A 22980-nucleotide genomic window follows, 5' to 3' on the forward strand; every position below is an offset into this window, starting at 1 on the left:
TATACCTGGTTCATCTTTCTGGTGCAGCAATTTATTGGAAGACTCAGGATTCGGGGAAAGGTTTTGGATTTGGGGGATCTTATAGGGTTTTAACGCTCATAGTATGCTCTCACAAAAGTTCCAGAATCATGCTTTTAAATGTTGCATAACTAGCTTCTTTCCCCGAAAGTCCAGAGAGTGGAAAGAGGTAGGAGCACGCTCTCCTGGGTATGAGCATACTCTCCTCAGTAGTGGAAAGAGCTTGGGGACAGTTTAAGGAGTTTGGGGGAGAAGGACATAGGGGAGGAGAGTCAAAGGTCCCTGCGGATGAGAGTGACAGAGATGAGATGTAATGTTACAGAGAACCCAGAACATGGCAGAGGTCCCGCCCTTGCATGGACCCTTGGCTTTGCAAGGGGCCGCCTGAGTATACGTAGATGACCTGAGATTGGACAAATGACAACTTCTTCTCAGATGGCTAGATCTAAGGTTGCAGACCATGAAGGAGACATATGTTCAAGCCCTCAAGAAGCCATGCCCATAGGGAAGGGGCAAAAATGGAAGGAAATGGCTATGGCTTGGAGGGGTGGGGGAGGCGTGGGAGGCCAAAACTCTGGGTGGATTTCCTTTTTTTTCCCCTAGGCCAGTCTCATCTATTTTCTAGAACCCCTGTGTTTCTGAGAACCTTAAAGGGAGCTAAAAATCACACATATACACACAAAAGTGACACTTAAGAAGGATGACCCAATTCAAAAACACCCGTTTGCAGGGGTCTAGCAAAGTCAAAATAAATGACAATTCCTGAGCTCCTTCTAGCACTTGTGCTAAGCAGTACATCAGTCTCAGTCTAGGAGGCAGGTGCTATTATTATGCCCACTCTGGAAAGTTTCACCAGCAAACCGAGGCTCCCCAAATTGAGATTTCCCCAGGTGTGGCCGATGCCATTGGTCCTGCTGAATTCCCTCCTCAGGACTGGCATACCCCTCCCAGCTCTGCAGTGAGGGTGGGCTGCTTAGAGCTCACTCCCTTCTCAGCTAAGGGGAGGAGCTTCCTGGCTCCAGAAGGCTACGCTGGGCCTCACACTCCACAGCAGCCAGTGACTGACACACATACACCGTATAAAACTCCAGCCCCTGTGCTGAAAGGTGGGCCCGGCTCTGTAGTGCAGGCTATGCTCCAGAGACCCTGTGGGGCCAGGCTAACCGGGTCTCCACCAAGCCAGTATTCTGGCTAGCTCCCTTCTAGCCTCATCCTAAGGAAGACATCACAGTAGCTGCTGTGCATTTAAAGAACAGAAAAGTAGAGGCCACCCTGCTCTGTCTTTCCTGTGGCAGGAGTGTGGGTCCTGCTAGAAGGTCAGGATTGACCTGACATTGACCTCTGGGTTATCTGGCATCTCCTGCCACCTGTGCTTCTGTCTCCACCCACGTTCAATAGCTTCCTGTAGACTAAGATACACAGGTGGAAGTGGTTGTGCAGGCTTTGACCTCAGGTGTGTCTGGCTCCAGAGCCTGACGCTTGACTGCTCCCTCCTATACAGTGCCTCCAGGCTGAGAAGGCCAACCCCGCCAGGCCTGAGCTGCAGGAGCTCAGCATCCAGTTTGCAGCAACAAGTCATGGAGACCAGTCCTGCAGCTGTGAGGTAAAAGGACCTGAGTGGCAAACGCAATCCCGAGACACCACAATAGCTGCTGTGCATTTAAAGAGCAGAAAAGTAGAGGCCACCCTGCTCTGTCTTTCCTGTGGCAGGAGTGTGGGTCCTGCTAGAAGGTCAGGATTGACCTGACATTGACCTCTGGGTTATCTGGCATCTCCTGCCACCTGTGCTTCTGTCTCCACCCACGTTCAATAGCTTCCTGGTTCTCAAGGGCCCAGCACAGACCCACTCTAACTATCCCAATGGGCTGTTGAAAAATCCAGTCAAACTGTGTTGGATGTTGTAGAAAGGGCTGAGGTGCTATGAGCCCCAGGGCAGCTGAGCTATTACAGGCTGGTCATGATGTAGGCTGAGGGAGTGGCCTGACTAGGGGCCGTGGACACTGAGAAAGGGGTCTGTCTAGCTATGACGTGGGGGAAGCCCGAGAGAGTCAGCCTAGATGTCTTCCAAAGTCGCGCCTGGCTCTGACAGACTGATTCCACATCAGAATGAACGCTCTCTTTTATTTAGCTAAATTTAGTCACCAGAAATGTCCCTAAAGACAGAGATGCAGGGGACATATATACTTAAGGGAGTGAAGAGGGAATAGCCCAGGACAGCCCACTGGCAAAGCATGAATTTCTTTAAAGTGTATTACTTTATTTTAAAAATTCAGGTATACTTAGCATTCTAATAACGTTTCTATGATCTATGCTTTTCCTTCCCACATCTCTGAGCAAAACTGGCCATCTGGGAAGATGCACAAAGTTTATTCTAGCTTTGTGTCCCCTCAGGGTTCTTGTACGAACAGCATTTTCAGGTGGACAGACCAGGTTCTTGGCCTCTGGGGCGGGGACAGAATTCCCACTAGCACTCTCCCATGGAGCAAAGCGGGGAACAGTGGCCTATCTTTGTGGTCATCCAGTGACAGGCAGAATAATGGCCCCCCAAAGATATGCACGTCCTAATTCCCAGGACCTGTGAATATGCCATGTGACATGGCAAGGGGGAATTAACATTACAGATGGAATTAAAGCTGCTAGTCAGCTAATTTATAAAATAAGGAGATTTTCCTGTAATATAAATCCTGAATGAGCAGGGTGGGGCTGCTCAGGGGAAGGCGAATAAAGCAACTGAACTGAACAGAAGCCTGGCGGCCTCCCCCACAGGCCCAAGGCCACACCATGAAAATTCCCCGGGCAGCCCTTCTGTGGGATGGCCTTCCAGTCAGGTCTGGCAACAGTTAATATTAAAGGTCCTTGTTTGGAACAAGCCCAGAATGAGCTTAACCACCTGGGGTCTTCATCACACAGAGATGGTTTTATTTCCTGAATTTCTTAAGATTCATAGCTGCTAAATCAGCTGATTAATTTCATTACTCAGTTCTTCTACGTTCTTGCTTATTTTCGCTTGGGTGATCTGTCCAAGACACACACAGAGAGATGTTATGGCTCCCAATACTTTTGTGTTTCTGTCAATTCCCCTTTGTATTTTTAACAGGCTTTTCTTTATATATTTCAGTGAGATGCAATTTAGAGTAATAATGGTCCATGAGTGTGTTATTCTCTTGGTGAATTGTACCCTTATTTATAGAAAATGACTCTCCTTAACACCTGAACCTTATATTCGCTTTGCACTAATATGAACACTGGGATTCTTGTTTCATTTTGGTTTGCTTGGTATATAGTACCTTTGTCCAACCTTTTACCTTTGACCTTTCTGTATCACTCTGTTGTAAATAGCTACAATTACCTCTTCAAAGCACAATCGGGAAGTCTTTGCCTTTTAATAGGGAGTTTGGCCCATTCGAATTTATGGTCAGGATGATTATATTTGATCAGCAATTATATTTTTTGTTTTGTAATTTTCACATCTGCTTTCTGTTTTTCAATACATGGGCTAGATTTTCTTTGCTTTTATCTTCCATGTTTCAGAAGCTTCTGTTCGCATTATAGTGTATTTACCATTAAGTTACTCTAAGCCTCCTTTAGCTTATATTTCTCTAATTATGAAACTCGTGAGCAAACTGGTCTCTTTGGAGTCCCTCTCCTATGTAAAACCAGGAGTTTAGCATCCATTTTTTTAACTCATCTAATTCTTTGGCTCTGTTAAAGAAATTTAGATTTTTATATTTAATTACTATTATTATAGTATCTATTTTTGTATTATATGCCTATGTATGTTTGCTTTCAAAATGAGTTTTTGCATCTTTTATAACAACTATTTGACTTAGCTCTCTTTCCACAGGTTCTGGTGGCCCTGCTCAGCCATGTCTGTCATGACCTCAACTATGAAGTTTGCCGTGGTTCTAGAAGGATGACATTGGCTGCAAGGACTAACTTCTAGACGGGCACCTGGCGCGTGCACCACTCGGACCTCACACATCGGAGAATGTCTCCCTGTGGTCCATTGTTTCTGGGACTGAACACTGCTGAGGAGCCAAGGTGGCCTGGATTTTGCACCTTTGTGGAAAATATGCTTTTTTCTGGCCTAGATACTTGGACATTCAAAACTTCTTATGTTTGTATTTCAAAACTTTTGCCAAAATGTGTCTAGATATGACTCTCTTTTCACCGATTCTGCTAGAATGTGGAAAGGCCAGCTAGTCTGCCCATGTAGCCTGCACATTCCTTACGAAATGTTGGTTTTATAGTTCCATCATGGTCGAAGATGGGCAATTTTGTCGGCTCCAATCTAGTAGTTCTCTCTTGAGCCCATTTAAGTTTGTCTCCAACTTTTTAAAAATAAATTTCTTATTTGAGAATAGTTTCAGATTTACAGAAAAACCACAAAGACAGTACAGAAAGTTCCCATATGTCCCTCACACAGGCTCCCCTATTTTTAACATCTTACGTTAGTGTGGCGCATGGGTGACGATTAATGAGACCAGGCTGGCTCGCTGTCATTAGCTAACGCCCGCACTGTACCCAGACCTCCGTAGCTCTTTTTCCTAAGGTCCTTTTCCTACTTCCGAATCTCACCCGGACACCACAGTTAGCTGTCAGGTCTCCATAGACTCCTTTTAAACTTAGACATGTCTTCTTCTTTTGTTTTTAATCCTCACCTGAGGATATTTTTCCATTGGTTTTTAGAGAGAGTGGAAGGGACGGGGAGAGAAAGAAAGAGAGAAACATTGATATGAGAGAGACACATTTATTGGTTGCCTCCTGCACGGGGCGCGACTAGGGCTGGGAATTGAGCCTGCAACTGAGATAAGTGCCCTTAACTGGAATTGAACCCTGAACCCTTCAGTCCGTCCATGGGCAGATGCTCTACCATTGAGCCAAACCGGCTAGGGTGACATTCCTTATTTTTAAAGACCAAGATGGTGTTGAGGAGTATTGGTCAGATATTTTGTAGAATGGCCTTCAAAGAGAATTTGCCTGATGTTTTTCTCATGGTTAAATTGAGGTTATGGATTTGGGGGAGGAAGATCATAGAGGTAAAATGCCCTTTCATCACATCACTTAAAGGGTACATTCTATCAATAGGACTTATCACGGCTGATGCTGTCCTTGATCACCTGTCTGAGGTAGTGTTTGTCAGGTTTTCTACTGTAGAGTTATTCTCCCCACTCCCCACCCCCTTCATACTGTACTCTTTAGAAGGAAGTCAATTAATAAGTGGGTAGTTCTGCTCTACCTCCGTGAATGTGACTACCTACATAAATTATTTGGAATTCTTCAGCATAGGAGATTTGTCTATTCTCTCCCATTTACTTATTCAATCATTCATATCAATATGCACTCACGGATATTTATTTTATACTTTGAGTTGTAATCCAACACTTTTATTTTATTGCTCTAATGTTCCAGCTGTGGCCACAAGGAGCTCTTTCAGAGGCTGCTCTACCGCTCTGACCCAGCCCACCTGTGTGTGGAGGTGTTTTGAGCACTCCTTGTTTTCTGGCACTGCAAGACATTCCAGGATCTAGTTCCTGTCTCAGTCCTAGAATCAGCTATTTCTCCAGGGAACCCTGGTTCCTTTTCCTTGAAAATGGTATTAGAAACCAAGAGCTGGGTGCTAGGTGTGCTTGTTATTGTTTTTTAAATTTTAATTCTGTTTCATTTGTCCTGATTTTCCCTTAGGATCTCCCTTCTCCAGCATCCATAACTGCTACCTTCTCTCTCATTAGATTGATTTCTTTGACCATTTCCTCTGAATCTCAAGTTTGTCCTCTATATTATTGATTTTTATTTTCCTTAGCATTAAGTCTGCTCTCTACTACCTTGAATGCAGATTTTAATTCTATAATTTTCTATTTAGTTTTCTTCCCTGTCCTCTGTACTTCCTTCTCTATCTTATCCCAAAGTGAACCAAAGGTTTTCTTTTTCTCAGAGCTTTCCAGAAGTTACGTTTCTTTGTTCTTGAGTATTTTACTCTTGTGTTTTGTTGGCTTTGTCTGTCCAGACTTGATATTTCACTTATTTACACTCAACAAATTTATTGAGCAAATTAGATTTGGTTCTAGGTGATGGGGGGGGGGAATAAAATAGTGACCATGACAGACAGAAACAGCTATCTCCAAGAGCTCCTAGTGGGAGGAGACAGATGAAAAAACAACTAGGTAAAATGAATAGTAGGTCAGATGTTGTTAATGGTTGAATTGTGTCCCCCCAAAATGTTGAAATCCTAACCCCCCAAACCTCAGAATGTGACCTCATTTCAAAACAGGGTCATTGCAGGTGTAATGAGCTAAGATGAGGTCATGCTGGATTGAGAGCCAACAGGACCAGTGTCCTAATACACAGATGATGTGAAGAGGAAGGGGGATAATGCCTTTTGAGGCAGAGATTGCAAGCCAAGGGACACCAAAGGTCGCTGGCGACACCAGAGGCTCAGAGAAAGGCACAGAAGAACCCCAGAGCCTTCTAGACAGCATGGCTTTGACCTTAGACTTCTAGCCTTCAGAATGTGAAATAATACATTTCTGTTGTTTTAAGGCACCCAGTTTGTAGTACTTTGTTAAGGCAGCCCTAGGAAATATATAGATGCCCATCAGAGCAATGGAGAAAGAAATTAGCAGACAAGGAAAAAGGAAGTGAGAGGGGCAAATATTTAAATTTTAACTGAAATAACTGGAGAAGGGAAAAGTCTGGGGAAAGGGGGCTACTCAGCAAAGAAGAGGAGAAGGCACGAGAAGGAGCCCTGCAGGTTCTAGGGGAAGAGTGCTTCACGCAGCAGAAACCCTTTGCAACAGACCGAGCATGCTGTCCTTGGCTCTGCCCTCCCAGGCTTACATGACATTAGAATCCTTTCTCAGAACCACAGCTGTGTGGGGTGGAGGAAAAGGCTGGGTCCTGGTGCTGCCCAGATCCAAGTTTGAATTCCAATCTCCCTCTTTCCAGCTGGGTGACTCGGGTTGAGCTCCTTAACCTCTTTGAGCCTCAAGTTCCCCATTTGTGAAAAGGAGATACAAAATCCCCTCTGTCCAAGGCTCTGGGGAGAACTAAGTGAGTAAGTGAAGGTGTAGGGCTGTGCATGGGGGCTTGGCCCTTGGTTAGTGCACACGAAAGGTCGGCTGGTATTTTCATCATTGTTAACATCAGTCTTGCTTCTGTTGTAGTTAGTTGGTTGATGAGCAAAGCACCCAGTTCCATTCCAATTTCCTGTAGACTTTTAACTAGTGCTTCTGCTCTATGCACAAAGGCTCTTTAAACTTTAAAGCCTGCAGAACTCTGCAGGGCTTCTAAGGTACAAGGAGCTATTTCAAGTGTCCACCCTGGGGAGACACTGTGTGTGGCAGGAGAATGTCAGTTCAGTACCAGGCCCTTCCCTCCACCCCTGACCCACCCCAGGGGCTCGCTCCCCTGCTTTGGGTCTCCAGGCCTCACACAGCCCGACTCAACTCTCAGACCACACAGCCTGCTGGGGAAGAGCTTGGGCAGATCCAGCCCCAACCATCTGTGCTGCCAGCAGGCCCTCCCTAGCTGCTGTTTCCTCATCTGCAGAGGCTCCCTGGGCTGAAATGTCACGTGTAGATGCAGTGTTTGCTTCTGAACAGGGAACAAAGAAATGATGCTCTGCTTCCTTTACCCCTCACCTCTCAGCTTCTGTATGCCATCTGTGAACTGAGAGCTTTGAAAGATGAGCGCTCTAAACTGCCACCTGCTCTAATTAGTGTAACCTGGGACCTGCCCAAGAGAGAGGGGATATGTCAGGTCTGGGTCTCCATGACAATGACTTTCAATGTGGGCATGAGGAAGTGGAAGAGAGTGAAAGAGGAAAGTGACAGCTTTAACCATGTCTGATTCTGCTTTAAATCCCTAGCAGCTCCCACTGCTCTCAGGATAAAAGACCAAAGTTCTTAGCTAGGCATTCAAGGCTCATGGAAACTGGCTCTAAACTGTTTCTAGCCTCGGCAAATTTCCTGTCCCACCTGATATGCCAGCCTCCTGGAATTCATACTGATTCCAAGGGTCAAGTGAGCACAGCTGTCTGGCCCTCCGTCTTCAGCCCTCCTTCCCTGCTGGGCTCTTGTAGGCCCCCATCCCGCTCATTGTCCACGGCCAGCTCAAATGCTGTCCCTTCTCTGGAGCCTTGTTGGAACCCCTTCCCTGGGTGGGGCCAGTCCCTTCCTCCCTTGTTCCCAGGTCCCTGTGTTCCTGATTCCCCTAAGAGGTACCTGCTTTCTGCAACAGGTGCAAGCCACCTGAGGACAAGGGCAGGCCTGATGGTCAACCTAAGCCCAGGAGGGGATCTGGCGCAAACAAGGTATTTGAGAGTTTGCAGAATGAATGGACAGATGACACTCAGAGATCACTTACAACTGGGCAGACTTCTAGTTGACCATTTCTGTTCCTGGAGTGAGTGTCAAGGAAGGGGGTCAGGGGCCTAGGCTTTCTGTCCCACCAGTATACTTCCTTGCTGTGGTTCTGGGCAAGAGAGTTCCTCTCTCTGAGATGCTTTGCATTGGAGATGATGCTAACTTATGCCCTGCTTGCCTCTGAGGCTGGGTTAACAGACATACAATCACTGAGTAAGCTCTACATGGCCATGCAGCTGGCGCTGAGAACTCTGGTCAGTGCTGGAAAGCCAAGGGAAGCCAGCTCCTGGAGCTTCTCCCCATGTCTGAGGTGCCAAGGATAAAATGAAACAGCCCGAACTCCAAGATCCTTCACAGTCAGGGGATTTGGGAACCCCACGAGTGTGGCATTGGTTCTGTCCTTCAGGCCGTGGCCACTGCACCTACCTTAAGTTTCTTGACACTGGTGCAGGGGTCATTGGAGAAGCTCTCGGTGTCTGAAATCTCAATGTCCTCACCATACAGAACCCCGGTCAGGTCATTCCTCACCTGTCAGAGAGAAAAGTAGAGGGTGGGTATGCTGGTGGCCACAGAAAGGGCTGGTTCAGCGAGGTCGTCCAGTGAGTGAGGCGATTTTCCCCACTAACATCGGAAAGGACTGATTTTTATCTTCATTATAAACTATAGCACCCTGTGGGACCTGGCACACAGGCATGAGGAGGCCAGGCAGGGAAGGGCCTTACTCAAGTTTCCCAGGAATTTTCTGGAGAAATCAAGAGGAGCATCCAAGTCTCTGGACTTCATGCTGGTGTTTCTCCAGTGTCATACTGACTCCAAACCAGACTATTCAAGTACATCCCAACAGTATTTATATTTTGTATTAGTTATTTGTAATCTTACTTAACTTATAGGGTAAAGAAATAGCCAAGACATTCAAACGGACAATGCAGAATGAAGTAAGTGGGTATGGAACCAGCCTGTAGTGTTAAACATAACTACATGTCTGCTGACACTCAGATGACTAACATCGATGTGCTTGAAAGGCAGAGGGCTGCCAACTCCAGTGTTCAGCAGGACCAACAAGGAAAGAAATTACAGAGTGGTAGGGACTGTAGCAAACTGGCAAGCACACGTCTAAGGTGGCAGCTCCCATCATGCCATGCCAGAATGTTAGTCCAGAGTCACCAGAATCAGAAATCTAGATTTTTTAAAAATACAAGATCCCCATATTTTAAAATATTGATACTATTTTGAATTTTAAAACAGTTAGGACCAAACCAAAGAAATCTGCAGTCTGTGTCTGGCATTAGGGGTTGGGGGAGGAAGGATTGGGGAGTTACTGTTTAATGGACATAGTTTCTGTTTGGGAAGATAAAGAGTTCTGGAGAAGGCTGGTGGTGCTGGCCGTACAACAATGTAAACGGACTAAACACCGCTATACTGCACACTTCAAAATTATTATAATGGTAAATTTTATGTTATGTATATTTTACCACAATACAAAGGCACTTCTTGTTTCAAAAATTGGTAGCCCAGCCGGTACGGCTCAGTGGTTGAGCATCAACCCATGAACTAAGAGGTCACTTGTTGGACCCAGTCAGGCCACTTGCCTGGGGTTGTGGCTCGATCCCCAGTAGGGGGCCTGCAGGAGGCAGCTGACCAATGATTCTCTCTTATCATTGCTGTTTCTATCCCTCTTTCTCTCCCTTTCTCTCTCTCTCTCTCAAATCAATAAAATGTATATATTTTAAAATGATAATTATTCCAATGTACATATAAAAATGTTTTGAATAATTTGGCCCTGAATATCGCAAGATGGTTACTGGGCAGCCACCATTTCAGAAGGGGAACAAAGGGGCTTCAATAGGAACTGCTGTATTTTATTTCTTTAAAAGAAATATTACACAAACAGGGAAAAATGTGAACATTTTAAAATTCTGGGTAGCAAGCCCATAGGTGGTTGTGAATCTGCGCTTTTCTGAATGCCTGAAATACTTTGTGATAAATGTTTTGTATTGAGAATGAAACTGGCACAGTCAGGGTGAAGCTTGTCCATCCTTCGTTTTTACTTCCATTTTGATAGGAGAGTGGGAACTAGTTGTATGAAAAAAAATGTTGACTTTGCTAGTATAGTTCGGCTGCCTCAGTTTCTTGCTGGATGCAGGGGAGGGGGCATGATCTGCTTTGTGTGTCATGAGGGTGTTGTGCAACAACAACAATTAAACATAGAAAATGTGCAAACACGCCCCCGCTGGAAGGCAGTGCAGCTGGATGCACACACTGCTGGGCTTGCACCGACGGCCCCGGCTCTCCACTTGCATGCCACCCAAATTCAGGGAACTACTCCTGCTCTCAGGTCTTTTCACCTCTAAAATGGGGACACTACAGCATGTAGCTCACAGGGTTGTTTCAGGGCCTAGTAAAAATGCTGAGTATGTGGAATGGCTTTGTAAATCCTAAGGCTCTTTTCACTGCCTAAAAGCTGGAATGAGCATTTCCAGGCTTAAGGCACGGCATCAAGGTAGTCAGTGGCTTGGGTGTCTATCTTTGTGTAAGTGTTTGCTTGAAAACTGTATGTAATTATGGCAGATAAAATATTTTATAGGTGATCAGAACTCAAAACAAATAAAAATGAAACACCCTAGAGGTCCCCTCACTCTGCCCCTGATTTCATAAATGAGGAAGCTGAGTTGTGACCCCCAGCCCAGCGCTCTCCGCATGCTCCCAGGCTGGCTTTTCTGGATCCTGCCAGATGTGGATGGGTCCTGAGGCCTGATGAGTCAGAACAGGTCAGAACAGCTGGTTGGTGCAATCAGCCCTCACTGCCCATAATTTCAGCACCAAGAAGTCTGTGCTCAGCTTGAGTATTTAATCTAATGGACTTTTTAAGGGAAAGCAAATGGAGGAAACCAGTAATAAATGGTATTTTAAAATGACAAAAGCATGGAAAAGAAATAATGTAATTGATCTTCCTCACAAGGAAACGTATCCACACCCTCACATGTGGCTAGAAGGGTCATTCAGTTCACTGGGCAAAGACTTACTTAGCAAATTTGAAAAATCACCATTTTTCCCTTCTGGACCTGCAGGTATTTCTTGTTTAACAGAGTCAATGTCTTTTGGCAGTTTGCTATGAACTGCATTTCTTATTCTATTTTTTATTCAATTCCATTATAAAAGCAGAAAAGTATTCTGGGAAAGGAATAACCCTTCATTCTCAAGAAAACAAAATATACACACACTCAAGTATAGAGAGGGTCCCACTGCATATTAGACCCAGGGAGGGAGCAACCAGGAGTCTGATTTGCCAAAAGGCCCTGGCCACCCTGGGAGGGAAGAGAAGAGATGAGATGGGCACTGATGGGAGGGGATAGAGAAGAAGGCTGCCCCATCCATCACCTGGAAGGGAGGACCTGGATGGCCAGTGTTTCAAGGAAGGCCATGAGCTGCCCCCCCCCCCGCCCCCCGCCCCCCGTGATAATGGAAAGGCGACAGGAAAGGGTTGAGTCCTTAAAGGCAAGGGCTTTGGGGTCAGTTCACAGAACTAAGGTCACCTAAGAAAGAACTCCCCTTGCTTTCAGAGCACAACTCTGGGATCCACATGGAATCAAATCCCTAAGGAGCCAAAGTCACTTGGCACCACAGAGAAGAACAGGTGTGTCAGAGGCAATAGCTGTTGACTTTTTTCCCCTCAAGAACTGGTATGACTTCTCTAAAGAGGATATATGAATGGCCACTAGACATATGAAAAGATGCTCAATGTCACTATTAATCAGAGAAATGCAAATTAAAACCACAATGAGATATCACTTTATACCTGTCAAAATGGCTATCATAGTAACAACAAGTATTGGTGAGGATATAAAAAAAAATGGAGGTTGGTAAAGCCACTGTGGAAAACAGTATGGTGGTTACTTAAAAAATTAAGAATAGAACTGCCTTATGACCCAGTGATTCCACTTCTGGGTATATATCTAAAAAAAACCCAAAACACTAATTTGAAAGAATATATGCACCCCTATGTTCTTTGCAGCATTATTTGTAATAGCCAAGCTATGGAAGCAACCCAAATGCCCATCAATAGACAAGTGGATAAAAAAGCTGTGGTCTATGTATACAATGGAATATTACTCAACCATAAAAAAGAATGAAATCTTACCATTTGCAATAGCATGGATGGACCTAGAGGGTACAATGCTAAGTGAAATAAGTCAGCCAGAAAAGACAAATACTATACGATCTCATTTATATGTGAAGTCTAAAGCACAATATAAACAAAATAGAAACAGACTCATAGATACAGAGAAGAGACTGATTGTTGCCAGAGGAGAGGGGAGTTAGGGGACTGGGTGAAAAAGGTGAATCTGGTTTATCAGGGAGAGTGACAAAGTGGCTCAGGAGGGCAGCTGAGGAGTGTAAAGGTCACAAGGAGTGACACCAATGACTCCTCAGGCCTCCCCAGCAGCATCGGGAGTCAAAGATTCAAATCCAAAAATTTTAACCAAGGATTTGAACAGTTGAACACAGTCTTCTAGGGAAATCCAACATCTTAAAAGAAGAGCCAGGAAGAATCAATGGCTTTTGTGGGAAAGCCCAGAACCGTGGAGACAGTTCTGCTCAGGGTGAGCAGGGAGAAAAATGTCATCGGGTCAGATCAGCTATCTGAACAGCAGGTCCTGTGGGTCTGCAGACAACTTCCCAATCAGTTGGCTCACTGGGCCATGGGAAAAGGGGTGAAAGGGACTGGTCACTTCACTAAAGCCTTCACAATGGCCTCGAGCCTCCAGCTGGCTGAGCACACAGCTTCCATCCACACACGAGGCGTCAGGCAAACAGAGCTGGTTTTCATCCATCCTGTGAGATGTAGGTGGAGAAGTGGGCAGGTTGGAGAAGGAAAAGGAGATGAGAGAAAAAGATGGGATGCTGATGCAGTTGAGAAAGGGACAGATTATTTAGAAGAATTTTCTGGCTTCGCATAACTCAGTCCATGTGACCCATTTTAAGTGTAATGTGGGTCCACCATGTCCCTCAGGGAGGCTATCATCAGCTCGGAGTAGACCACAGTGCCAGCCTACCTTCAAGGCCCTCTTCCTGCCCTGACACCTGCACCTTTCCACTAATCACACGTCAACTGCCCAGATGATGCTTGGCACGCCCACTCTCTGGAAATCACCCAGTGACTGAGCTTATGAAAGAACTGCATGATGTGCCCCGCTTTCAATAATGTCCCGGTGGGTCAGTCTGTTCTCTCCACCTACCCCTAGGCCTGCTTTAGGGGCCCAGGACCATATCTGCATGTCCTGCTAAGCTCCTGTCCCCCTGCAACATTCTGCTGCCCACAGGTAGGGCCAATGAACTCTCCGCCCCCACAAATCTCCCGCCTTAGTCCTGAACACCCCTTGTCCTCCAGCAAGGGGCTTCTCAGACCGTAGGCCCTCAGTCTGGGCTCCTGCTTCATTTCCAGGGCTGGAATTCCATCTCATGCCCAATCACTGCCTGGCCACTAGGCTTGAGTCCTTTCTGGACAACTACCTAGTGCCTGGCCATTTCAGAATGGGGTCCTGTTTGTTCTTGTCAGTCTCTCTCTCTCATTCGTTTATTCATTCATGCAATCATTCAGTCATGATATTGAAAACTCTTCTGCTTTAGGCAACATATGAGGTGGTAATGGGGCTCTGATCGATGAGCAAAACCATTTACTATCCTGGGTCTCTATCTAGTGGGAGTGAGAGACATCAATCAGGTGACCACCGTGGTTAGCCACTAAGACAAGGGCACTCAAGTTCAGGGGCATGTTTCTGGGAGAAGCTGTCATGGAGAGATCAGGAGGTAGGCAGGGAGAAGGCTTCCTTGTTGAGCAGCAGTGTGTACAAAGGTCCTATGGTGGGAGGGAGCGAGTGGGGAAACTAGAAAAGAGCTGGACTAGGCTAGAGCAGAATATGGGCCAGGCAGGAGGAAGGCTGTTGGAATAAAATGGGAAAGAAGAGGAGGTGGCGAAGACCACGAGAGTCTCATAATTCAAGTGAGAGTCTGGTCTTGAGCTTAATCACAGTCGGAAGCATTTACAAAGTTTTAGGGAAGGGATGGCATGATTAGAAATGTGTTTTAAAATGATGACTCAGGCTGCTGTAGGACCAATGAGGGGCCAGGGGCATGAGGGGAACAGGAAGGCCATGGAGGGGGCAACAGAATCATCCAGGTGAGAGATTCTGGAGGCTGGATAAGGAGATGGTGGTGGAGGTGGCAGGAAGTGGCCCACCTGAGGATACATTTGGGGCAATTAATAATCTGTATTAGTCATCAATTCCTGGGTAACAAATTACCCAAAATTTAGTGGCTTAAAACAAGAAAAATGTGTTTTACACATTTCCATGGGTTAGGAATGTGGGAGCCACTCAGCCGGGTGGTTCTGGCTCAGGGTCTTTCATGAGGCTGTCAAGATGTTGGCTGGGCTGCAGTTACCTGAAGCCATCTGGGCTGCACATTAGAATCACTGTTTCCAAAAAACACTGATACCCTGGCTGATTCTTATACCAAGTAGAATCTCTGGGCAGGACCCAGGCATTAGCTCTCCTGATGATTCCTGTGTGCTGCTAAAGTTGAGAACCACAAAGTTTAGGGTCAGTAAATTTACCTCATCTAGAGGTAAAAGCAACAGAACTGCCAGGCTCACAGCTGGGTTCCAAGCTCACCTGAACGCCCCTGAAGTCACCTACCCTCACCTTCTTCAGGTCCAGGGCACCATCTTCCTTCAACAGCCTGGACTCCTCCCCTGTCCTCTGCTGCCCCATCTAATAGTTACGTCTCATCTTTAATACCTGATCCTCTGCTCCTGCCCCCAGCACCTCAAGCAGAGCCTGCCCACGTCAGAAGGGAGACTGGAGAGAGGGAAAGGAGGGAGAAAAGCATGAGGGTGAGAAAATGAGAAAGGGAGAAGAGAGAGGCAGAGTATTATTACAGCTACAAGTTACCAGGTTCCTACCCCACGTCCCAGGCGGAAGCCTCTGACAGAGCAAGTGAAATGCACAGTGAAGGTCGTGGACAGTATCCGGGACCAGGACACTTGGCTTCTGTGGCCAGTAGTTCCCAAGACAACTTCCCCAATGAGGCCACTGCTCCTGCTCAGGAATCATCCAGAAAGACAGACAGAGATCCAGGAAAAGATGGGGAGAACCAGGTCTGCACCACATGCACTTTACAACTCTTTGAAAATTCTAATTAGGTTACTGAAATGAACTTGAGAGCAAAGCGAATTCCCAGGTCTCCTATGGAAGCCGAGGTAACCTACTTTGTCATTCAAATGCGCTCGCTATATATAGCCCTGGATTGTGCTGAAATGTCACTCCTCTTACCTGACTAAAGCGTGTAATTATAGATTTACTTCTATTCATTCATGAAATGTGTCTTTACTTGATTAAACAGTTCATTCAAGTAAAACCCATTAAAATATGGAACATGTTAAAATGTGGCTCGTTAGAGGCAGAGGGCATCACTGTCGTTAAATGCTAATTAGGATAAACAGGCATTTGAAACACTCAAATCTTTGAATAATTCAGGTCACTTTTACTGGGGCTGGAGCTCCCCAGAAACCACCATTAATTTAAACTAATTAAAAAATTAGCCTGGAGAAGAGTAGACCAAGGCAGGAAGTGATGGCAGACTTCAAACAAGAAGGGCTGTCATATGGGAGAGAAGGCATCTGGTTCTCAGCACCCCCGTGGCAGAGGGGGGAACAACAGGTAGATGATTCAAGAAAGCAGAGTTTGGTCCAAAGCCAAAAAGAACTTTCTAAAGATGGAGAAGGCTGCTTTGGTGGCTAGTGGGCTCCCTGCATCAGAGAGATGTAAATAGAATCTGGTCAGGATGCTTGAGAGGAGATTCTTTAACCACCAATGCTTGTGGTTCCAAGAGAACAAGTGTTTTAAAATTCCACATGCCCCCATCCTTCGCCTTTTCGAATTTTATAGTTGCTAAAACAATCCTCAGAAACTCTGAAGTTTTTCAAACACTTGGAGTATGGATTTAAATTCCTGTAGAAACATCTGTGTGTTTATATTTCCACCTTTCCAACCTGATGAGTTTTCATTGAAGAAACTGTTCCTTCAGTTTAATGAAGCCATCTAGTTTTCAGATTTCTACAAATAATTGAGCTCTTAATAACCTGTAATCAAAATTTACTGTAAGTAAAATTTTTCAAAACGACAAGTACATAAACAACATGTATTAGAGCTATTGTATATATGAGGTACTTGCACATGGGCAGTACCTGGGTCCATGTGAAGACCACACATACATGTGTGACACCTGCATGTTCACATTACAGAGCCAGCAGGTTGAATGGTGACCCCTCCCCCCCCCCCAGAAAAAAGGTATGTTAAAGTCCTATCAGAATCTGTGAATGTGACTGTATTTGGAAAAAAAGTTTTTGCAGATGTTATTAATTTAAGAATCTCAAGATGAGATAATCCCGGATTACCTGGGTGAGCCAATAATAAGTACTTATAAGAGAAATGAAGAGGGAGATTTGGGACATAGAAACATGAGGGGAAAGGCCATGTGAAGACAGGGACAGAGATTGGAGTGATGTGGCTATAAGCCAAGGAGCACCTGGAACCACCAGAAGCTGGAGGAGGCCTGGAAAGATTCTCCCCTCGAGGAAAGATTCTCCCCTCAAGCCTCTGGCGGGAGCATGGCCTGCTAATACCTAGATTTCGGATCTCTGGCCCCCAGAACTGTAAGAAATGAATTTCTGTTGATTTATGCCACCCAGTTTGTGGTGATTTATTACGGAAGCCCCAGGGAATGAATACTAAGACCTGACTGCTTGCTGGTCCAAACCAGGATCCTGGCTTCCTGTCCTGTCCACACCTCACATCACAGGTGAGGCTTTCTAAAGGCGCCCTGGCTTTCCTCCAATTGATGGCCACTTGTCCAGCTACTCATTTGTGGCTTTTCTCACTTCCCGAGAGTTACCAAGAACAGGAAAACAGTGGAGGACCGGAGTGGCAATGTCATTCGATGTGGGGGCTCAGGTGGAGGCCTGCCAACCTCATGGGCCTCAGTGGAGGGCTCAGGAATCCAGGTCGCAACTTTGAGCTTGTTCGCAGAGCTAACCATGAGAACTGGGCTGTCACACCCATTCCCCAACTAACACAGCGGCCCCTTGAGGAAGTGTTTTGTTGGATTTCGGGGACCTGGCATTGTTCCTGGAATGCAGTAGGTACTTACAGCTATGAGATGAAGAAGAGAATGAACAAATGCACACTGAGGATGCACAGCATCTGTCCAGGCTGAGAGGCAGTGGGGTAAATATTCTGAGCCCAGAAGAGTTCATGCTCAATCTTGAGCCAGTCTTAGAGGAATGAGACAGAAGCCCAGGGCTGGGCTGCATGTCTCAGCCTGAAGACATGGTCCACTGCTGCAGCTGCTCTGTGGGCTCTGTGGGGATCCATGGGGCCTGAGGGCAGGCGGAGTTCCCTGAGGACATTTCCCTTCCCTCTTACCCTGGCACAGGGATGTGAGGACCTGTGATCTGAGCCCTGTATAGCCACTCACATCAAGCCCTTATGACAGCTCCCACATGCTAGTGGACCTGTAGCGGATTGGAAGGGGGACCTCGACAGGCAGAGATGGCCAGTGACAGCCAGGCCCCCACATCCAGGACCCACCCAAGACATCTCTGTCTTCCCTCATCCCATTATGGCAGTCCTTCAAGGGGAGAGCCTGCACGCCATAGTCCCCTCTTTTCTGGCCCACCACATCCTCCTCAGGGGCCACCTCTCAGAACCACATTGTAGGCCAGGAACACGCTGGAGCCGCCTGCATCGGGGAGGAACAGGTGACTTGAGAACTAGGGCCCTCTGGCTCGCAAATCAGCCAGCCTTCCAATGTTAGAAGTTCCAAAGAATCGAGGAGGGACCAGGCTCAGGCTCCCTTCGTGAAAAATACACAAACCCCCGTTAGTCCGCCCAGCCGGCAGTCTTCTCTGCTTCGCGTTTTTTTTCAAGGAGCTTACCACTCTGCTGGCAGTCAGCAAAGTCAGGATACACTGGCTGTGGGGAATTAAATTAGCTATCCGAACCTCATTGCTTCTCTGTGACAAAGTGCCTATTGCTTTAATTGAAGCAGACTCATGGGACCAAACCAATATTTACAGAAATATTTGGATATTAATAAAACAGGGATATTATCCAGTTAAGATGATGAATACAAACCTCTATAGGAAATCAGCCAGATGCAAAGTGCATCTCTGACACCAAAATAGAGGAGGGCTATTAGAGAGATCACACCTGAGCCTCAAAGGGAGCAGAATGCAACATCGCTCCCTGGCTTTCGAGTCCCCTCACTGCTCTTTGTCACTGCCAGAGGAATGGCTGAGGGGATGGGAGGTCCAGGGTGTGGAGACACCCACCTGCACTTCCAGAGGAGCTGTCACCAAGACTAGGCCACCAGCTTGGCACATGGGCCTCAAGGAAAGGGCCAGGACCAGTGTGGGAAGCCACCAGGAAGTCAATTTTGGCTGCTTCAGAGGCAGAACTTTCCAATAAGAGAGTGATCCAAGGATGGAAAGGCCTTCCCAGGTGGGGGTGAGCGCCCCATCACTGTGGGTGTGCAGGCAGAGGTGGGATTGCTACAGAAGGGATTCAAGCATCAGACAGAGGAGCAGAAGGGATTGCTGAAACCCCGAGGAAGGTCTCGGATTCTTGAACCTGTTCCCTAGTTACGAGGGCACAGATGCTGAGGGCCACCCAGGCTCTCAACCCTGCAGAACAAGGACAGCTCCAGGCAGCTCCATAAGCTGGAGAAGCAGCGGGACCCAAGTGTCCACCTCTCCCTTCAAGGTGGAGCTAAAGGATTCCTCGGAGACCCTGGGGCATCACTGCCCTTTTTAGGTGCAGCTTCCTTTTCAGTTCTACATTACAAAGCCGTTTTCTGTCTTTTGCTCTGGAGTTCTGCCTGAGGTCCTATAGCCCTAGCACTTAAAGCCACCCTTCTTTGCCTGCACTGACTCCCTTCTTCCTCCAGGACTGCAGATTTGGGTGTGGGTGGATGGAGGAAGTGAAGGCCTAGGTATAAATTGCTTCCCAGGGCCCATTTTTCTTCCCCTTCTCCACTCTTCTTCACCGCCTCCTCCCACGCCTCACTCCAAGCCCCCAGGGAGCAAGCAGGCTGTAGGGGACATGGCAGAATCACTCTGGAGTGAACTGCATTCTCTCAACAATCTTACGAAGCAGATGCCAATATTGTCCCCATTTTATAGATGAGAGATCTAGAAGGTTACATGACTTGCCTAAGGCTTTACAATTAGTAAGCCAGAGGACCAAGATTCAAACTCGCGTTTCTCTGTCTCCGGAATTCAGGAGAGTTAGGAGCAGGGAGAAGAGGGGAGGGGATTAGGCACTGGCCTTGACCCCAGGGTGGGTATCCGCAATGACAGACACGAGAAGGGCTTGTTTACTTGAGTGTCCCTCTCCCCCAGACTGGGAGGCCTGGAGGGTAGGGACTGTGTTGAGGGTCTGGGTACCCATGCAGGACCCCAAAAGCCACCAGCTGCAGCCCTTCCAGGAGCTTTTCCCAAATCCCTACAGAACAAGATAGGAACTGCCCGAAGGCAGTGCCCAGCCTGTTTCTCAGTGTTCCAGTGCCAGCACAGTGCCTGCACACAGCAGCTGATCAGCATTAGCTCAGTGCCCATGGTCCTGCCCAAAGCAGTGCCTCTACGTCAGTGGTTCTCAACCTTCTGGCCCTTTAAATACAGTTCCTCATGTTGTGACCCAACCATAAAATTATTTTCGTTGCTACTTCATAACTGTCATGTTGCTACTGTTATGAATCGTCATGTAAATATCTGATATGCAGGATGGTCTTAGGTGACCCCTGTGAAAGGGTCGTTCGACTGCCAAAGGGGTCGCGACCCACAGGTTGAGAACCGATGCTCTACGTGAACTTCCTTCACTTCAACTCTCTGAATATGCCATCCGGTTCCTGCCAGGCCTTAACTGATACAACAGGTATGTCTTTTAGGTAGAAGTCATCAAAGTGTACATGATTTTATATCCCAGTTTTTCCATCTCACATTTTATCATAATCCTTTATAATTGGTTTTTACCACCAACCACACACAAATGAATCACTTTAAGTTCCTGACCTCTGCTCTCCTGTTTTCAAGTTGTGCTTACTGTTTAAGCCCTACTGCAAAGAGCCCCACCCCCATGAAGTCCCGCTGGGTTTTCCAGTGACCTGTGCTCACCCTGGACTCTTGCATTCTCTGCTCCTCCTTCCCAGGGCCACCTTTCTTGGCCCTGTTCTGGAGGAATTAGGAAGTTCTTTGGGTCAGCCACAACAGCACACAGCATGGCATGAGGTCTTGGCCCTCCCGCAGGTGTCTAGGGGAGAATATCAAGGCCTCACGGACTGATGGAGAGGAGCTAAGCTGTCAATAGCTCCTCCAAGGTCAGGAAAGACAGTCTGCCCTTGCCCTGGCCTGAAGCTTGTGGAGCCAGCCCCAGCCTGTAGAGGTGCTGAGTCTGTGTCCTGGGAGGGAGCTGGCGAGGCAGGCAAGCCCGCCATGTCCTGGGGTGGACATAGCATCAAAGTGCTGAGCGGGCCAACAGCCCAGGAGTAGGGCTTGAAGCTGTGCTAGCTAAGCAGTTTTTATAATGTATCTTCCTAGGAGCAGTACCCAGAGGTTCTGGGGAACAGGTGCTCACTCTGCAGAGTGCAAGGGGAATTTTCCAAAGAGGACCAGAATCTGGAGGCGCTGGGGTTGTGATTACTGTCATGGTTTGTTAACCTGTCCATCTGCCCTGCTGCAGCTCCTGGAGGCCCTGAAGCCCTGTCTGAGTCCCTGTCATATTCCAGCATAATGGAATGGAATCCAGCTCAGCCAACACTGGCTAAATGAATGAATGAGACCTCAGGACATCCCATTCATTTGTCTGAGGTGTCACTTATACCTGCTGCCCAGCATTCTGAGGAAGCTGGAGAAGCAGCTGTGCTTCATCTGTATCAGGGGGTGTCAGAAAAGGTGAAGGGTTCTTAAACAAAAAGGCTGGAATGTTCCAGAAAGGAAGCCACAGAGCAAAAGTGGGGAAGGTTGCACATCTATGATAGTGAGAAAGGTAACAAAGACAACTCCGATTACTGAGCACCCTTCAGATACAGAGCCCCTCACACATGTCATCTCACTTCTCTTGACCACTGGTATAAAATCAAAATATATGATTATGAAATAAAAAGGACAAAAATATATTATTATTGCCTGGCTGGCATGGCTCAGTGATTGAGCGTTGACCTATAAACCAGGAGGTCATGGTTCAATTTCCAATCAAGGCACATGCTCGGGTTGTGGGTTCCATCCCCAGTGTGGGGTATGCAGGAGACAGCTGACCAATAATTCTCTCTCATCATTGATGTTTCTATCTCTCTTTCCCTCTCTGAAATCAATAAAAATATATTTTACAAAATGTATATGATTATGACCAGTTCATGGGTCAGTAAAATGAGATTCAGAGATGCTGAGTTAGTTTCCTGAGGTCACACCGGTAGCAAGCCGTGAGCTGGGGAATTAACTTCAGGCCTATTGCTTTCCACAGCTCATGCTGTAAACGATGGGTCAACCTCTGTAAAGGACAGATAATAAACAATTTAGACTTTGCAGGCCACACAGTCTCTGTCACAACTACCTGACTCTGCCTTTACATTGCAAAAGCAGCCATGGACAATGTGCGAATGAATGACCATGACTGTGTTCCAGTAAAACGGGGCTGGGTTTGGCTCATGGGCCCACAGGTGTAGACCCCTGCTTTAAACCCACAACAAGAGCCTGTGTTCCTATTTCCCGCAATGGAGGAGAGGAAAGAGGACAAACTGGAGTCAGGTGGCTCCAGAATGGGACGCTGGCTGTGCCCCCATTGGCTAGGCCACCTCAGGGGAGCAAGGAAACTCTCTAAGTGCTTTTTGCACCTACAAATGGGGCAAAGCCACAACTTACCTTAAGGTTGTTAGAAAGAGTAAAATAAGCTAATACGTGCTCAGGGTCTACAATGACTGAAGTTCAACATATGGCAGGTTTATTATCAGAGGCAACAAAGTCAAAAAGGGGAGGTGGAGAAAACATGACATGAGGTTGGGAGAAGGGAGGCAAGTGCTGGTGGTGCCTAAACCGGAACTAAACTCCTATAGGTGTGTCTTCTCATGAAGATGGGTTACTTTGGGCTTTCTGTAGAAGAATGTTATTCCACACCCATAAAGCCCCTGAAGGGAATTCACAGCACCGTGGTGGGAGGACTCTTCACTATCCCCGGAAGGAGCAGGTGTGTGGTGCTTGGAGACTCCCCACAGAGGGCAGGGAGGCAGCTGTTCACAGACTGGATATGGCAAATTGTATGACGTGCCATCTTTCTGGAGCGGGCAGCCAAGCAGTGATGCGGGGCGGGGAGGGGGTGTCCTGCAACCCCCTCCCCCACTGCCTGCTGCCCACGTCTGCTGATTCATGCAGGAGGGAGAGCCTGGGTGTGCCAGAAGAAATCCGAAATGGCTCTCTAGCGAAACCCAAGGCTTTGGAAGGAGACTGGGGACTTGGAGGCAGGGGGACAGTTTCTTCTCTGTTTCTACTTTC

At 47.0% G+C, this 22980-nt stretch overlaps 1 protein-coding gene across 1 annotated transcript in view; it reads right to left on the minus strand.

Annotated features, from left to right (window-relative positions):
• Positions 1–22980, minus strand: part of GABBR2 (gamma-aminobutyric acid type B receptor subunit 2) — a 312072-nt gene that overhangs the window by 149768 nt on the left and 139324 nt on the right. The window contains exon 4 of the mRNA XM_081103760.1: positions 8808–8909. Within this exon, the coding sequence (XP_080959886.1) occupies positions 8808–8909 (102 nt within the window). The remainder of the gene's footprint in view (positions 1–8807; positions 8910–22980) is intronic.

Source organism: Myotis nattereri, assembly GCF_964212035.1.
Source record: "Myotis nattereri genome assembly, chromosome: 12".
NCBI classification, from domain to species: domain Eukaryota; kingdom Metazoa; phylum Chordata; class Mammalia; order Chiroptera; family Vespertilionidae; genus Myotis; species Myotis nattereri.